The 17,958-nt window shown below is 38.0% G+C and overlaps 2 protein-coding genes across 5 annotated transcripts in view; one reads left to right on the plus strand and one right to left on the minus strand.

Moving 5' to 3' along the window:
* The window catches only part of PTPRB (protein tyrosine phosphatase receptor type B), a 110,530-nt gene that overhangs the window by 32,735 nt on the left and 59,837 nt on the right, over positions 1-17,958 (plus strand). For all 4 annotated transcript variants that reach the window (XM_026500029.4, XM_026500030.4, XM_044384589.3 and 1 more), the window contains 5 exons: positions 5,925-6,200; positions 7,075-7,332; positions 8,965-9,228; positions 10,998-11,267; positions 13,099-13,359. In XM_026500029.4, the coding sequence (XP_026355814.2) occupies positions 5,925-6,200; positions 7,075-7,332; positions 8,965-9,228; positions 10,998-11,267; positions 13,099-13,359 (1,329 nt within the window). The remainder of the gene's footprint in view (positions 1-5,924; positions 6,201-7,074; positions 7,333-8,964; positions 9,229-10,997; positions 11,268-13,098; positions 13,360-17,958) is intronic.
* The window catches only part of KCNMB4 (potassium calcium-activated channel subfamily M regulatory beta subunit 4), a 161,724-nt gene that overhangs the window by 320 nt on the left and 143,446 nt on the right, over positions 1-17,958 (minus strand). The gene's annotated exons all lie outside the window — the stretch shown is intronic.

The raw sequence follows: 17,958 nt of genomic DNA on the forward strand, positions 1-17,958 counted from the left end.
ATATGCAAATAAAGTTAACATGATAGTTTTGCCTATAGATTTCCAGGAATTTTTGGTTCGGGTTTTGCTTTCCTTACTTTCATGTGGAGAAACTTAAACACAGAAAAAAAAGGAAACAGAAGAGTGTTATTAACTACCACGTACTCGTCACCTACCTTTAACAGTTACCAACTGATAGCCAGTCTTATCTCATCTGTAGCTCCGCCCACTTCCCCACCCTGTATCATTGTGATGCAATCCAAGCCACCGCTTGATTCCATTTGTACATAATTCCATATGCCTTTCAGAAAGATGAGAATTATTTTTCACATAACCGGAATATCACTACATGCCTAACATTAACAATAAGGTTTAAAAGCACACCTCAAGTGCTCGATCATGAATTTCTACATCGGAGAGGCTTTCTGGGCAGCAGTCTGATTGGCGGGAGAGGTCAAGGGACTTCCCTTTCTGCAGCATTTATGTAGCACTTTAGGTAATATTGAGAAAGCCTCACTTGTTAATACGGAGAATTGGAGTGGGCTGTTGAAGGGTGTCCTGGGGAGGGCGGGGTTCAAGCCTCCGTTGGTTGTCAGGGCTGACGTGCCCCTCTAATGCTCCCTAGACGTGCTTGAGCTTCCCCTGCTTCTCACTCTGGAACACGCTTTCTTCTCTCTGGTTTCTGACTCCCACTTGGACCTTGCAAACTTGCTCAAATTCCTGTCCTTCGTGAAGCCAACCTCTAAGACCTTAGCCCTTGGCTCTCATTCTCCGTTTGCACATTAGCATTGTGCTGGCCTGTGTCACTCTCAACAGCAAGAACAGCAGCAGCATGAAGACCAACGGCCACTTACGGAGAGCTCACCATGTGCTGGGGCTGCACTTAACATTTATCTCCGTTCCCTCTTAACACTTAGGGCTCTGTGTGGGAGGTGCTGTGCCCTTTTACGGATGAGGAAACGGAGCAGCCAGGAGCTCCAGCAACTTGCTTAGTCACGACTATCAGTGACAGTGATGGGATTTGGACCCGCGTCTAGTCTGACGTCAAAGTCAGCCTCCCTGATTCCACGAACATCGTAAGCGCCTGAGTAGACTGTAGACTCTCAGAGGAGCACCCACCATGTGTTGGTCCCCAGGGCCGAATATGATGACCCTCAAAGTAACGTGGCACCTTACGCTGCTGTGAAGATGGTGCAAATAACTCTGAAAACTGCTTTCTTTGCCCTTTCGAGGATATGGGAATTTGGAATGCCCGTTACTACTTGAACTTCGTATCTAGTGTGTCAAGTCGAGAAATCAAATGCCTGTTACTCTGATGAATTATCACAATGTAATACATCATCTTAAACTAAGTCAGGAAGCCAGCCGTAGTCCAACAGCAACAATCACAGAGTGAAAGAAAATTCCCCCTCTATAAATGTATTTCATTAACTGCAGATTGTGAGCAATCGCTTTTTCATTTTGTTCTCCTTCCCGTTTTCAAAAACCTGCACAAAACAAAACAAACCCGTTTGTGGCTGTTGCTCCACCCTTACCTTGATTTCCATGAGAATATTCTGAGTTGTTTTGGATGAATAGTTGATGTTCATTCCATTTTATGTAGAGTGCCACAGAAATGCGGCTTCCCCTCCCCTAGCCTCCCTGCTTTTAACTAGAATAGTATCCCAGTTTCTGTAGAGATACAGAAATGGGCCCTGTCATTACTAAAAAGATAGATCTGTTGGCTTCGAGCTAGTGGTGAAAGATAAGCGGGTCGAGATGATATCCTATTTGAGGTGACCTTGAGTGCCTATGGAGAAACTTAGACTTCATCTCACGGAAAGATGTTGGTGCTGTAAAAAGGAGAGGATGGTGATGGGGAAGATATACAAAGAGGTTATTTGGCAACAGTAGAGGAAAGGGAGGAAATAAGGAAGACACCCAGAAAACTCTGGGAGCAGCTCAGTCACAAGGCAATAGGATCCCAGCTAAAGGCAGTCAGATTAGAGAAACAAAAACGAAGAGTCAAGAAAAATGATTTTTAAAAAAAATCAGAGTAACTTTCACAGTCACAGAATTAGACTTAGGTGTGATTAGTGTCGTTGTTCATTTTATCTCTGCTACAATAGTCTAACCATCAAATGAAAATTCTATAAATTTACCTATTATTTTCCATAGACATCTGGTTTGAGTGTTTTGTTATTACACTGAACATGAATTCAAGACATCACCCACCCTGGGACAGCTAAGGTGTAATAGAAGGAACTTGCAGCCAGGTGTGAGAATCTCAGCTATACTCCTTGTTACGTCTATAACCTAAATGAGTCACTTCACATCTCTGACCTCCGATTCCAACGGAGAAAGTACATTGTAAACTATCAGCTCCTACACAGATATACTGTGATGCTATCATGACTTGGAGAAAAGCTTTTGGCTTTTGGTTTCTCCTTCTAAGTCCCATTTTTTAAAAAGGGAAGCAAAGAGGAATTCATTTTGGTTCAGAAATTTAGCTAAACTTCATCCTTTTCTTGAAGAACAGAAAAATTAAGTTGACATCAAGACCACTTATGAAATTATCAGGCTTCCTGATACTGGTAGATTTATTGACATAGAGCAGACAAGCGTCACAAAACTTTACATTTGGCATTCCATATTCCACGTCTGTCTGAAACGGAGAAGTACAAACAAAAATGTCTCAAATTTATGGCTAATGATACATTTTGATATATTGGTTGAGACTAAATCATCGATTTATGGTTTTCCATAGTTCTCGTAGCTTATCCAACTTCATTAGTTATTCTATACATGAGCGTGATACGTGGGAGAACCAGTAAGGCTGTAAATGCACCTGCAGCCATCGGCATGAATTACCTAAGCCAAGTAGGGTTTTCTAATTACGTGCCATCTGTCATATGATCAAAAAGATTACATGCATACGACTACGTTTTGAAATAGCATTAAAAATCTCTCTTGCATTCAGATAGATATAGATATATATATGAAATTCATTTGTATATCTACCTGAAATTAGCACCCCTTTTGGAAGTACCTAATTTGTTTCTAAGAAAATATTGGAAACTTTCTTTTAATACAGCAGAGTTTTCCTGGGCTTCGATGGAAGAGAAGTCTGGAAACTCTGTAACTTCTGCAGCTTTTGCAGCAATAGTGGACAAGTGCCAGCACAGGACTTTATCGCAGTATAAATGGGGCTTTAAGTGTTTGTTTCCAGTGCAGGTTCTCGCAGCCCAGGCACTTCCCAGTCTCATTGTTCCTTTGTTCTAGCGGATGTACAAAGGATTGACTGTTTTGTTTTCTGGCTCAGAGAGATTAGATAAAGTCTGCATTTCTGAACTTCACCCTCTATGCACGCAACCTTAAAATTCATTTTCTATAGCTTATATTTTGCAGATTATATATGATTTAGATTATACCGACCATACCGTTACTTTCTTTAACCTTTCTCTGGCTTGTAGACATCAGTGACAGTATTGATCTCATTTGGGCTGTCACTGGAAAGCAGCTGTCCCTCCCATCCTTGTCCTTAAAATGCCTCTTCAGCAAAAATGCGTCATCTCAATTGGCTGTGACAAGGTTGTTCTTGAGTTTCGGTGGCTACTAGAATCTCACCGTAGCAAAGTACCTTATTCTCGCCAGGCAACCAAAAAACTTTTTGTGAGGGGAAATTGTGTTCTTTTTTTTTATGATGTCCTTAATTACAGACTATGATGTAGGATAGAAAATTTAGATAATATTGCCCAGAAAAAAAAAAAAAAACTACTGTTTTTCCGCAAGAACCTATAAAGAGAATCATCTTGGGAATTTTTAATTTTATCTTAATGGTTCGAAAGTTAGGTCATGGGAATAAACTGATAAGATTTTATCAAGTTTTTGTGTTTTCTTTTAATGAAGAAGGCAATTAAGGCCATTAGTTTAGCTTTAAAAAATTGTATTCCATTTCTGCCTCCATTTTGTCGGTGATTCAGAGGAAACTTTTTTGTGTGTGATCGAGCAGACAGCATAAGTTTCTCTTACTGAGTGCCCGTTTGTGCCAGGTACGATGTGCTCTGCACCCCCTCAAAACACCCGAGAATATAGGTATGGTGATATTATTCTCCCCAGACAGATGGGAAAGTGGAGCCTTAGACAGGGTAAGTAACTTGTCTAGAGTCTCATGACTGACCCACGATGGAGCTGAGGATTTGAACTGAGCTCTGTCTGACCCTAAAGCCCATGCTCTCCACCACGACGTTTCCCTGCTTCCGTGACAGGACCCCCTCCTGTGTACAGAAGTGATAACAACAGCAGCAGCTAACATTGAACACTTGCTATGTGCCAGACGCTCTTCTAAGTGCTCAAGATAAAACAATTTAATCTTCATAAATATCTTGCCAAATAGACAGGATTATTATCAGCATTGCAGAGATGAGATGGCGGCGGTGCAGAGAGGTTAGGGCATTGCCCGGAGTCCACAGCTAGAGAGTGAGAGAGCCAGGTTCAGCCCCAGGATGTCAGTCGACAGAGCCTCCGCTCTGCCCGTGAACCTCTGCAGTGTGAGGGTGTAAACCGCACACCTGGCACTGTGGGCTTTCTGAGTTGCTGCTGTCTCGACTTCCTTGTTAGCTGGCATTTATATTATTACAAGTTCTTGTATTATAAAATATATAAAATTATAAAAATGGCTTGTGTGCTTTTTGCAGGATGATGTACTCGTATACGTCACAGCATAAAACACACAAAAAAGACGTTAGATTGACCATAGGCTGTATTTAGCTTCTGGATGTTCTCCATAGGTGACCCATAGATAGTCTTAGGAGCTGTGTGGCCAGACGTGCCTTTTAAATACAGAATAAGATTATGTTGTTCCTATTTGTATTCATGTTAGCCACAAGCAAACACCTTCTGAAAACATATACTGTTCTAAGAAGATTCTAGAATCTGAAGTTGTTTCATAAGCAAAATATAATTTTCCAAGATGTCGATAAGAACTGAGACCTCGATAGCCATGCCACTAAAACATCTGACGTGGCTTTGAGTTTTAGCCTCCAGCATCTTGATCCGACTTTCTAGATCTAGAACCAAGTTGGATTTCTGAAAATTACTCATATGTAAATGTCTCTCAATGTTGCTCTTCCCTGCATTCAGGGTAGGGAGAGACTTATTTCTCTGGTGGTCCCACTGCATCATAGAATGGCGGATCCCTAAACACTGTTGACTTAGTTCCTAACCCAGGGACATGCTGTTCATCCTATTTCAAATTCCACAGTGAAGATTCACGGGAAATGGGAACTAAGAGTCCTCAGACTCACCCATGAGAGTTGGAACTAAGTGAACAGCTGGGTGCAGGACCAACCCCTTCCACCCTCTCTGGAGGCGTCAGCAGCTCCAAATTGTCCCGGAACTCAAGCTGAGAAAATCTAAGGACATAGGGAATCCCACCTGTTGGGAGAATTTATTTTGATGAGCAAACCTAGGCTAGGCTCATAATCAGGTCTCTATCTTTATGGTTTTCTGATATTTAAAAACAACCTAAAGTTGTATATTTTTACCCCCCAAATCCACAACCTAAAAAAGAAAAAGTTCAGTACAAATTTCAAACTTATTTATTAATATCTGTATTTTCTATTGAGATTTTTAGTATTTATCCAGGCATAGCCTGGATGTTTGTCAGTGTGTGAAAAGTGCTAAACTTGCAAGCCCGAGAAAATATAACCTTACTTGGAATTCTAAGCTCAGAGCTGTCTTAACAAAGAAATTTTATTAGAGAAAGAAGTTTCTATGACTAGTAGCTGAGTGGATTTCTTTTTTAAATGGAATAATAAGTTTGAAAGTGGAGTAAAATACCAATTTGTTTCATGGGCAGCAGATTCTTAAAGTTTTTAAGGAAAATGAATCTGGGTTCCCACAAACTAACATGTATTTGCAAAAGTCTTTAAGCCATGTTCTCTTTTTGGATTTTCGTCTTGCAGATCCTTTACCTCCTGCTAAGTTTGAAGTCAGTAAAGAGAAGACAACTTCAACCAGCTTGCATGTTTGGTGGACTCCTTCTTCTGGAAAAGTCACCTGGTATGAGATGCAGTTGTTTGACAATAACCGAAAGATACAGGAGACCCAAATTCAAGAAAGTACTTCATGGAACGAACATACATTTTTTAACCTCACTGCTGGTACTAAATACAATATTGCCATCACAGCTGTTTCTGGAGAGAAACGTTCCCTTACAATTTATACCAATGGATCAACAGGTAAGACCTGCTTACAGATAGTTGAGTATTGAATCGTCTAGGCTCCTTTTGGAATTACATTAAAATTGAAGAGGTAGAAGTAAGAATGCCCCCAGAACCAAGATGACAGATAGGTAGGTAGATAGACAGATAGACAAATGTTATACAGTACAGTGGGAAGACTAGGCTAAAAATAAGGAGATGTGGCTGTGTGGCTAGCTTGCCAGGTGATTTTGAATAAGTCTGGGACCTCTCTGGGACTGGAATTTTCTCCAAAATGAAGTAGATGTTTCCTGATGACCTTCCTAACTCAAATCTTAGGCAACAACATTTTTCTGCTTCAGTTTCTGAGTTTGTGTCATAAAACTTATGTTTAAGTGTTTTCCTCCTTTGTATACTCTTCTCATAATATCAAGTCATGATGTTTCCTAAGTATTCCTACATCTGGAACAGGTTTTTGCTTACACCCACCCATCGCGGTATCAATAACACACTTCACCTCCTTCCCGGAAGTACTGTCCTTCTGGCCATGCTCTCTTCTCTCATTTTCTCTCCTGATTTATTGCTATCTTTCTGTTTTTCATCTTCCATCACTCTTCCCTTTCTTTTCTCTTTGCTGCTCTGCCATATCATACTTCATTGGCAAAAATTACCTTAATACCTATTAAGTGGGGGAGAGACACAGGTAAACTCTGATGTAGCTTTAGACGTGGACTTTGAAAAGACCATTAATACAGATTCCAATGAAATTTCAAGAGTGCCGTTGTCATTACTTAGTACACAAATTAGATGTACAGAGAAACATACATGAATGTCTGATTTCGAATTAAATGTGTCTATGTCTTCTCTAAGGAAATTATAAATGACCCTTTGGAAATGCATTTTATTTTCCTAGTGCCATCCCCGGTGAAAGATATCAGTATTTCAGCAAAAACCAATTCTCTCCTGATTTCCTGGTCCCATGGCTCTGGGAATGTGGAAAGTTACCAGCTGATGCTGATGGATAAAGACATCCTAGTTCATGGCAGTGTCGTGGACAAACATGCTACTTCCTACAGTTTTCACGGACTGACACCTGGCCACCTCTATAACCTCACCATTGTGACCAAGGCTGCAGGGCTGCAAAACTACAGATGGAAACCAGCCAGGACAAGTAAGTTCCATCAAAACTAGCTGAAAAAAAACAAAGCTCACATCAAAGAAATGTTTAATAACCATGGCTTATTAAATTATTTGAATAATGGTAATAGGAGACAAATTGAAATTCATATATTATAGAAGGCCCTTAAGATGCACCCACTTTTCTATTCAGAGAAAGAGGGACTCCCTTGTATTCTAAATTTTAGACTAGCCTGAAGTAGCAAAGTTAACCACTTTGATATAGTTTTAGCTTATCTTTTTAGTATTCCGACCTCTTTGATAAGGATTCCTACATCCTTCTCTTAAATAAGCAACCACTCTCTTTGTGACATTACTCACAATGAGCCAAAATTACTTTTCTCAGTGCTATACAAAGATCTGTGTCTGTGAAACAGCCATTTCTTAAACCCCATGTCCAACAAAACATGTCCTGAGACCCAATACGACAGAAGCTGTTCTCACAGCCTAACATAGCTGGATAAACTAATCTGTGCTAAATTTTAATGAATAATTTAGTGAACATTCATTCACTCATTCATTCATTCATTCATTCAGTATCTATTGAGTGCAAACTGTATGCTAGGCATCATGGATATAACAGTGCCCAAGAAGGCTGAAGTCTTTGCCCTTATGGAACTTACATTCTAGTAGATTCTAATGCTTCTGTTGGGTCTAATGAGTTAATAAATTCCCTCTCTTGGTAAGCTTAAGAGAAACTTTTAAGAATGTAGTGCCTTAGAAATTACTCTGGTGGGGGGAGCTCTTGGAACTACAAGAGATTGATGGGAAGGATATTTGGGAGCACCTGTACATTTACATATCTTCATATCACATCTCAAAGATGTATAGCCATTCCAAAATAATGTACCATATATGTTGGGGCACCGGGATGGCTCACATGATGGTGTATGCAACTCTTGATCTCAGGGCTGTGAGTTTAAGCCCCATGTTGGTTATAGAGATTGCTTAAAAATAAAATCTTTTTTTAAAAGTACCTGATATCTTAAGAATTATTTACATATAGCAAGAGCAAATTACACTTCTCACTGGCCTATGCAAATCAGTGTGCTATGCCCATTTTTAAAATGAAACATTAATTTTTATTTTGCTATTAGTGAAGCCCAAAATTACAACATAGCCAAGAGGTAGAAAAAAATATTCACTAAAGTGTCTTTCTTTTGTAATTATTTTCCTTTGATGAAATAATGACACAACTCTTGAGCTATAACTTTATCATGATTTTATATGAAAGATAAAATATTTTTAGCATGCAAAATTCTATGGTGGCCAATCTATTTGTTATGTACTTGCTATTATGAAATACGTAAAGATAGGAAGAAATTAGGCAGATGACAGACTTCTTTGAGCATTCCAAGACCTCATTGGCCAGTAAGGATCCCTAGGCTCAGTGAGATAGACAGAGCTGTCCAGGGTTGCCCAGCTGACTAATGGCCAAGTTGAGCCAGAATCCAGGCTCCTGACTCTTTTCCACCAGCCAGACAGTCTTTCTTTGATTTTGCAGTATTCTTTGTGCTCATGAAGTTGTTTCCTTCTTGCAGGGATTAGAATGCAGGTCAAAATTTGGCCATAATAAGACAGGTACAATATCCTGAGTTAAAGTGTCTTTTCCTTTCTTCCTATTTAGCCCCCATGGAAGTCTCAAATCTAAAGGTGACAAATGATGGCACTTTGACCTCTCTCAAAGTCAAGTGGCAAAGACCTTCTGGAAATGTGGATTCCTACAACATTACCCTGTTTCACCAAGGGACTATCAAAGAATCCAGAATATTAGCACCCCAGGTTACTGAAACCCAATTTAAAGATTTAACCCCTGGACGACTTTATCAAGTTACCATCAGTTGTGTCTCTGGAGAATTGTCTGCTCAGAAGATGGCAGTGGGCAGAACAGGTGAGTGTAGGGCTCCAGAATATTCCGTGGTTGCCCAGATTATTCTCTGATCCATCTTAGAACAGAACAAAATAAATTATAAGAAGACTACTTTTCCAATTTGGGAAATATGGTCTACATAACTGAGGGTGCCTATGGACCAGAGCCCCGTATACAGAGTGAAATAGAAAGTTAATTGCATTCATCTGAGTTATTTAAGCAGATGTGTTTGGAGTGATTCCTGAATGATGTGCATAACTGGCTCTGCCCCGTGCTATTTCATGTCACACCACTTCAACAGTATAAATGCATTAGCATCGATACTAATGGATAAAACATTTCTGACCAACTCTTATAGTGAGAGCCCGTTAGCACTTAACCATGTTTCCCATGAATTATTTTATTAATTTATGTCACCAAATATTTATCCAGTGCCTACTATGTATAAATTACTGTGCTATGAGTTTGGGAAGTTGTTAAAATGTCCGGGTTCAGCAAACTACACCCTTTGCCAGTATGGCCTGTAACCCGTAGCCCCAAGCCAAGAGTGGTTTTTACATATTTAAAAGATTTTTTTTAAAAAAGAAAAAGATAAATATGAGACAGAGACCATATGTGGCCTGGAAAGCCTAAAATATTTACTTTGCCAACCATTGCTTTTAAGGAAGTTACATTTTAAACAGACAAATGCAGACTATACACACAAAAAATAAAACCAGTATACTTTCGTAAGAGTAATTGCATTGGTATTGCCATGTATCAGGTATTAATCACTTTACACCATTATCATGAGAGAGGTTCTGTTATTATCATCATTTTACAGATAATTCAGAGAGATCAAATAACTTGTCCATAGTCATCCAGCCAATGCATGGTAGGGTTGGAATTTAAACCAGAGTGTTTAATTCCAGAGTCCATTCTCTGTGCTGTTAGAGATTCCAAGTAAGAGCCATATGGTTAGAAAAACAAGAGAACAAAATTCTCGTTCAGAAAATCAGTAAAGCTTCTCGGAGGAAATGGGCTTTAACTGGATCTAAAAAAATGTGAGGCTCCAGAGGCAAGCGAAGAGGGAAAAGAGGGAAGGGCTTTTGAGGTGGAAGGACTAATATAAGCAAAAGCTTGGAGGCAGAAGAGCCCAGGATACTTAAAGGTCTGCAGAACATGCAACTGGAGGCCAGCATTGGAGAGAGGGGGAAGCAGGGAGGGCGGCTGCAGGGAGTAGTCAGAATCAAGACCAGAAGGATATGAGCTCTGATTTTGGAAAGCTACAAATGCCACACCCAGGATTTGATGTTTTATTCTGTTATAAATGGAGAGAGCTTGCATGTTTTTAAGCATAGGAATAATTAGACCAGAGCTATATAGCAAGAAGATTAATCTTGTCAGTTGGAAAAGGGAGGACTGTTTCATGACCACAACATGCAGTGTCTCTACCAAAAACAGAGAATTCATCAATGTCAACATCATTACAAGCAACATCAGTATTGTCTCTAGAGCTGGTGTGCAGTCAATGAAACACAGCGCTCATACCGCTAGGTTATTAACAGTGTTACAGAAGATCGCATTACTGATATATTACCAAGATGATTTTAGCATATATTTCTTGAATGTCCGATGTCTCCCAAAATGAGGAAAGAATATTCATTTGCAAGCCACAAACATCGGAGGGGATAGAAATGTTTTGAATTGCAGGTATTAGGTCTCTTATCTACTGTCGCCCATGAAAAGTGAATCAGTATCCTTACTTTTGGTTTTTAGAATCTCCTTTTTGACATCATTTCACCGTTTAGTTCCAGAGAAAGTCGGGAACCTGGAGGTAAACAGCAATGGTTCGATACGGTCCCTAGTAGTGAGCTGGTCGCCCCCTGCTGGAGACTGGGAGAAGTATCGTATCCTGCTCTTCAATGATTCCGCGGTGCTGCTCAACATCACCGTGGGAAAGGAGGAAACACACCATACCATAGATGATGTGGGGCTCATACCGGGAAGGCAGTATGAAGTAGAAGTCACTGTTGAGAGCGGAAATCTGAAGAATTCCAAGCGCTGCCAAGGCAGGACAGGTAAGCAAATATGAAGGGGTTAATGACTGCTAGAACCTGAACTTGGTCCTTCTCCCAAGTAACCCAGGTAGCTGTCACTGTCGACCCCCCACCATGTTCCCTGAATTTGAGATATTATAGACTTTTAGACTGAATTAGTTTTGGTAATGTTTAATTTTATCAAATTAGAACATGAAAAATTGCTTCAACTAGTAAGTCCATTATTTTATAAAAAGAAAGACATTTTAAACACCAAAAGAATAGGAAGAAAACGATCAGAGAATCTTTCCCACAAAAGACAAAAGACAGTTGACAATTTTTTTGCTAGTGATCCGTGCTAGAGAACTATTGCTTTGACCTAACGTTGACTAATGAGGAAATTTCATGTACCAAGGAAAGGTTATTAAAGGGAAGAGGGATATATTTGGATTTTAGGGTAGAGGAGAATGAAGACCCGGAGACATGGGTTTTGGTACTCTTGCTATCACCACTATACTGTAATTCCTTGGACAAGTCACAACCCCTCTGAGTCTGTTTCCTCAACTTTCAAATAAGAGAACTGTCCTTCCAAGCTCAACATTTCTATGACATGGAATACTCCATACTTGGAGTGAAATTCAAATATCTTCTCTCTTAGTCTTGCCTGATGATAAGGAAATAACTACTTTGATTCAATGTTCTTCTTAGAAGACTGTCAAAGAAAAGGACCAAGACACCTCTTTGGGTTGCCGACTGAGTCTTCCAGTCATACCTTCATTTTCCAAATATTAATATCCCTTGGATAATGATCAAAGACTTATATAAGCTTAAACCAAGCTACTTTTAGCATTTCACAGAACACGCATCTATGTCCTCTCCAGTATTTTATCTCATTCACCTCAAATAACTTGGAATACTGTCAAGAAACAGTAGAGGCTCTCAGCATGTTGGTATAATTATCAGGAAAACTTTTCTTAAACTGTACCTCTAGGTGAATAAGGTTGGTTGAAGTAGGCTTTGATGTAATAATCCAATTCATTTCAATATATTAAAGAAGGAAAATACAGATTTAGGGACTCAATTAGAATGGAATTACAGAAAATTTCTTTGATGCAAAAGTCAATATAATTTTACACACTTGATTCTTCCATAATTTTGTTTCCTTGTTGTTTTGTGGGACCAGTACTTCACTCTTAGCAATGTCTCCTAGAAATTGTAATAATAAAACCTTTTAAAGAACTGGAAACAACTTTAATTCTTTGGATAATGGGAGTCCTTAATCAGATGGGAGTCCTTAATTCATGGATACCTCAGTGTCCATTTCTCAGAAATGAAGAGAAGAAGCACTTTGTCTTTCCAATCTAATGGGGTTAAAAAATATTCCTAACTTAATCTAAATGTCAAGAATGGACCTTTCTCAGTGGTTTTGTGGATGACACAATTGAATCAAATATTTTCATATCATAGAATTCATATGAAGCAAAAAACACTCAAAGTAATATGTGGTCAAAAACAAATGACCCAGGAAAGCATTTTCCAATAGTATTCTTTTGAATCCTTCTTTCTGGATAGGTTATATAAACAAAATTTTGAGTGCCTGGATGACTCAGTCAGTGGAGTATGCAACTCTTGATCCCAGGGTTTTGAGTTCAAGCCCCATGTTGGATGTAGAGATTACTTAAAAGTAAAATCTTTAAACACACACACAGTTTTTGTGATTAGTTTTTTTTCTTTTTCCCTTTTCCTGAGAGCTCATACACATTCAGAAAAGAAATACCGAACTAGAACATTCCTGTGGTTGGAAGAGAACAGCTCTCTAAGAAATACTCGAGTGTTTCTGAGTCAAATAAGTGCTCCATTGCTTTTTCCTTAGTCCCCCTGGCTGTCCTCCAGCTTCGTGTCAAACATGCCAATGAAACTTCACTGGGCGTCATGTGGCAGACCCCCGTAGCAGAATGGGAGAAATACATCATTTCACTAGCTGACAGAGACCTCTTACTCATCCACAAGTCGCTCCCCAAAGATGCCAAAGAATTCACTTTTACTGACCTCGTGCCTGGACGAAAATACATAGCTACAGTCACCAGTATTAGTGGAGACTTAAAAAATTCATCTTCAACTAAAGGAAGAACAGGTAATATTGTTTATAAATTTTAGACTTTAAAAAGTATCTTGTCTACTGAATTCTTTAATATTTAATTTATAAATGTTCATTAAATGCCTTTTATGTGTGGGTCATTGTTTTATGAATTTTTTCTAGTGTTTGTTTTCTATTATAATAATTTCAACTCTTTGTCAGTTGTTTTGTTTTTTAATTTGTTTGGTTTTATTTTGAAATGGAAGCAGAGCAGAGAACAACTTTTCCAAGGAGTTTTGCTGCAAAGGAGAGCAGAGAAATAGGGCATTATCTGAAAGAGGAAGTATGTTTGAAAGGAGGATTTTATTTAAGGATAGAAGAAATAACAAGTTTTATGCTGACAGGAATGTTCTAGAAGAGAAAGGAGTGGTGATGATGTAAAGAGAGAGGAAGAATTGCTGCAGTTATTCTATGAGTAAGCAAGCTCTGAGATCTAGAGCGCAAATGAAGGAATTGGCTTTAGAAAGGAGCATGGATAGTTTAACTTTAGGGTCAGCTGGGAAAAAAAGAATATTGCATGCATATGCCAGTAGGTAGATAGATGTAGTGGTGGGCAATTATCCTTTGGTAACGCTCTTCTCTTTCTCAGTGAAATAGGAAGCAAAATCATCATCAAAGACTCCCTTTTCCAATTTCTATATTATTGTTGTCCTGTATTTTATTTCTCTCTCCTTTTTTAACCCCACAAAAATTTACCATTTATCTTCTCATCTTTCCTTTTTATATCTTGCAAGTTCCATTTGGGATTATTTTCCTTCATTTTGGAGAAGAGTCTTCAAATTTCTTTTCTTTTCTTTTCTTTTCTTTTTAACATTTTACTTATTTATTTACTTGAGAGAGAGAGGGAGAGCAAGCACAAGTAGGGGAGGGGCAGAGGGAGAGGAAACCTGATGAGCAGGGAGCCCGATGCGGTACTCAATCTCAGGACTCCAAGATCACGACCTGAGCCAAAAGCAGACGCTTAACCAACTGAGCCACCCAGGCACCCCCAGATTTCTTTATTAGCATTTTTAGGGACAAACTCTTTACACTTTTGTTTTTCTGTTTATGTCTTTATATAGCTCTCAATCTTGAAAGATATTTTCACTGGGTTACAATTCTATGTTCTTTTCAGAAAGAAAGAAAGAAAAAGAAAGAAAGAAAGAAAGAAAGAAAGAAAGAAAGAAAGAAAGAAAAGAAAGAAAGAGAGAAAGAGAGAAAGAGAAAGAAAGAAAGAAAGAAAGAAAGAAAGAAAGAGAAAGAGGAAGAAAGAGGAAGAAAGAGAGAGAAAGAGAGAGAGAGAAAGAGAAAAGAAAAGAAAGAAAGAAAGAAAGAAAGAAAGAAAGAAAGAAAGAAAGAAAGAAAGAAAGAAAGAAACACATTGAAGTTATTATTGTAGTCTTTCTGGCATTTATTCTTGCTGTTGAAAAGTCAGGTGTTAGTTTAATTTCTCCTTCTCTCTGGGTAATCTGTTTACTATGACTGCTTTTAAGATTTACTCTTTGGCTTTGATGTTCTGTTGTTTATAGTAATAACCTACATATAGACTTCTTTATCTTGCTTGAGATCATGATGATTTCTGTACTTGCAGATTATTATCTTTCATCAACCCTGGAAATTCTCAGCCATTAACTCTCTGATAGTGTCTCTTACCTTTTCTCTAATCCCTCTCTGTTCTCCTTCTGGTAGTTTAGAATATCTATTTTTTTTTTCATATTTTCCATTTGTATTTGTTCTCTGGGCTATAGTCAGAATAATTTCCTCAAGCCCTGTGTTTTAGTTCCTTAATTCTTTCTTTAGCACTGGCCAATCTTTTTTAAATCCATCCATTGAGTTTTAAGTTTTAATTGTTAATTTCTTCACTTTCGGACATTCTTTTTGGCTCTCTTTCCAAATCTGTTTTGTGCTCTGTTGCTCTTTAGTCATATTTCCATTATCCTCTGTTATTCCTATCAGTAAATAAGCCATTTTTATTTTACCTTCTATGTCTAATAATTAAAATACCTGAAATCTTCAGGAGTTCAATCCTGTTGTCAATTGAGTTTGCTGCCTTTTGCTCATGGTGTTTTACTTCCTTAAGTGTTTGTGATTTTTCACTGTAAACTCATATACCTTGGAAACTTACTCTGTGGGAATTCTTTGACACCTTGTTTAAAGGTAGGTTTTAGAAAGAATTTTCTTTTCATTTGATTCTTTGAGATGCACAGGACTGCAATCAACGCAGACCCATTTTAATCTAAACTGTCAACTTGAGGTTTTTTGATCACCCAGGTTTTATGAATTTGGGTTGCAAAGTCACTGAAACTGTTTTGAGGTTATGAATTCTCAGGGGAATTTTTTTTCTCCACCCAGTGCCAAGGAGGCTGGGGTGACATGAGAAGCAGAGAGGGAGCATTTATTTCAGTTACACTTACAATGTAACCTTTCAGGATCCAATGTTATTCAGGGTCACCTGTGAGGTTCCTTAGTTTGGGAAAGTCCTACCCTTTACCTTCTATTTCACAGATCCTGCAAAGCTGTAAAATCAAAGCTTAAATTTATGTTTGAAAGATGTCCTCATGATGAAAGTATGCTTCAGTGAACCGATTACCTATCACTTACTCTTAAGTGAGAATTCCCTGAGAATTCTTTACATTCTTGTCAACTCACTCATACATTTACATTTTTATATTTTATCCAACACATGTAGTTGTGTTTATTGGGGGTATGAAGCCCCCTATACTGCAGGAATTGGAAGTCTGAGGAACTCTTTTAGTCTTAAGATCATTTTCATCATTCCCAACATTCACATTGCTGGGCCATATGGTAAGTGTATTTTTAACTTTGTAAGAAACTACCAAACTGTTTTCCAGAATGGTTGTAAAATATTACATTCTCACCAGCAGTATATGAGATTTCCAGTTCCTCCATAATGTCAACAGCACTTGGTATTACAAGAGATTTTTTAAGCCATTCTAATAAGCATGTAGTGATATCTCATGTCGTTGTCATTGCCTTTCCCTAGTGCCTAATGGTTTTGAACATCTTTTCATATGCTTATTTACCTTTCAGTTATCCTCTTTGAGGAAGAACATATTTTCAAATATTTGTCCATTTTTTGATGGGCTTGTTTGTTTTTTATCATTGAATTTTGAGAATTCTTTATATTCCAGATATTAGTCCATTGTCAGAAATGTGTATTGAAATGGTTTCTCTCAGACTGTGGTTTGTCTTTTGATTAATTTATTAGTATATTTCACAGAACATAAGTTTTCTATTTTGGTGTCCAGTTTTTCAGTTTTTTTCTGTCATGAACCATGCTTTTGGTGTCATATTGAAGAAATTTCTGCCTTACACAAAATCATGGAGATTTTCTCCTAGAATTTTTATAGTTTTGGGTTTTTAATTGAGGTGCATAATGCATCTTGAGTTCATTTTTCTATGTGTATGAGATTTGGGTTAAGATTTATTTCTTTGCATATGATCATCTAATAATTCCAGCCCTTTTGTTGAAAAAACTATTCTTCCTCCACCAAACTGCCCTCACATCTCTATAAAAAATCAATGGACTCTATATGTGTTGGTCTATTTCTGGACTCTCATTTCTGTTCCATCGATCTATGTGTCTATCTTTTTGCCAGTATCACACTGCCTTCATTATTGTAGCTTTCTAGTAAGTCTTGAGATCAGATGATCTCCAACTTCGTTCTTCTTTTTCAAAATTATTGGCGTATTAATGCCTTTGCTTTCCATATGAAATTTAGAATGAGAATTGAATCTTCTGATTCCTGTACAGTAGAATTTTTCATGAGTGTATTTATCTTAATCCAAAAGTCAACAAATTCTAAGAAGGATTGTGCCAAAGTTCCAATTCTTTTAATTACCATAATTCAGGGAAGAGGCACAAAGAAGGTATATGTTGATCAAGTGCCAGCTTCAAGATCTATGTAAGAGATTTTTTTAATGGGTAGGTTAGAAATCACAATAGTTGCTGATTAGGAAAAAGACACAAGCTCACAAGTTAGACAGATCAGGCTTCGGACTTCGGATGACTATTTGTTAGCGCTTTGATAATAGGCTAAGTTACTTACGTAGTATGGTCTTCGGTTTCCTCCTCAGTAAAGAGAATGATTAAATCAAATTTATCGAGTTTTGAATGAGTATCAAATAATGTAATTTCTAAAAACCATAGAGTCCATCACTGGCACATAGCAGGCACTCAGTAGTTATCACTCTAGTTGTTATGGTTGTCATTATTATTATTATTCCTATTACTTTATGATAATATAATTTATACTATTGTAGCATTTTCATGTATAATAATAATGGTGCTCTTGTGAATGTGCCAGTAAAGAAGTAACCAGCTTTCTAAACTACAACCTAATCATCAGGTTGAAGGGATTTCCCAATACCACCCCATAACAACCTACCTCGGGTAGGTAACGTGGCTCTCGGTTCTCATGGGATAAAAACAGATAAAATCACACGAAGTAAGCAACATTCAAAAGTAACATTCCTTCACTATTGAAAATGTAAGTTCAAAACTACTTTATAGGTACACATCATCTCATCCATGGATCTGAAGTAATTTTGATTTCCTATATAAGCAGCTTCTGTATGGGAGTAGTTTGCCACAGG

This window comes from Ursus arctos, unplaced genomic scaffold (genome assembly GCF_023065955.2).
Source record: "Ursus arctos isolate Adak ecotype North America unplaced genomic scaffold, UrsArc2.0 scaffold_21, whole genome shotgun sequence".
NCBI lineage: Eukaryota > Metazoa > Chordata > Mammalia > Carnivora > Ursidae > Ursus > Ursus arctos.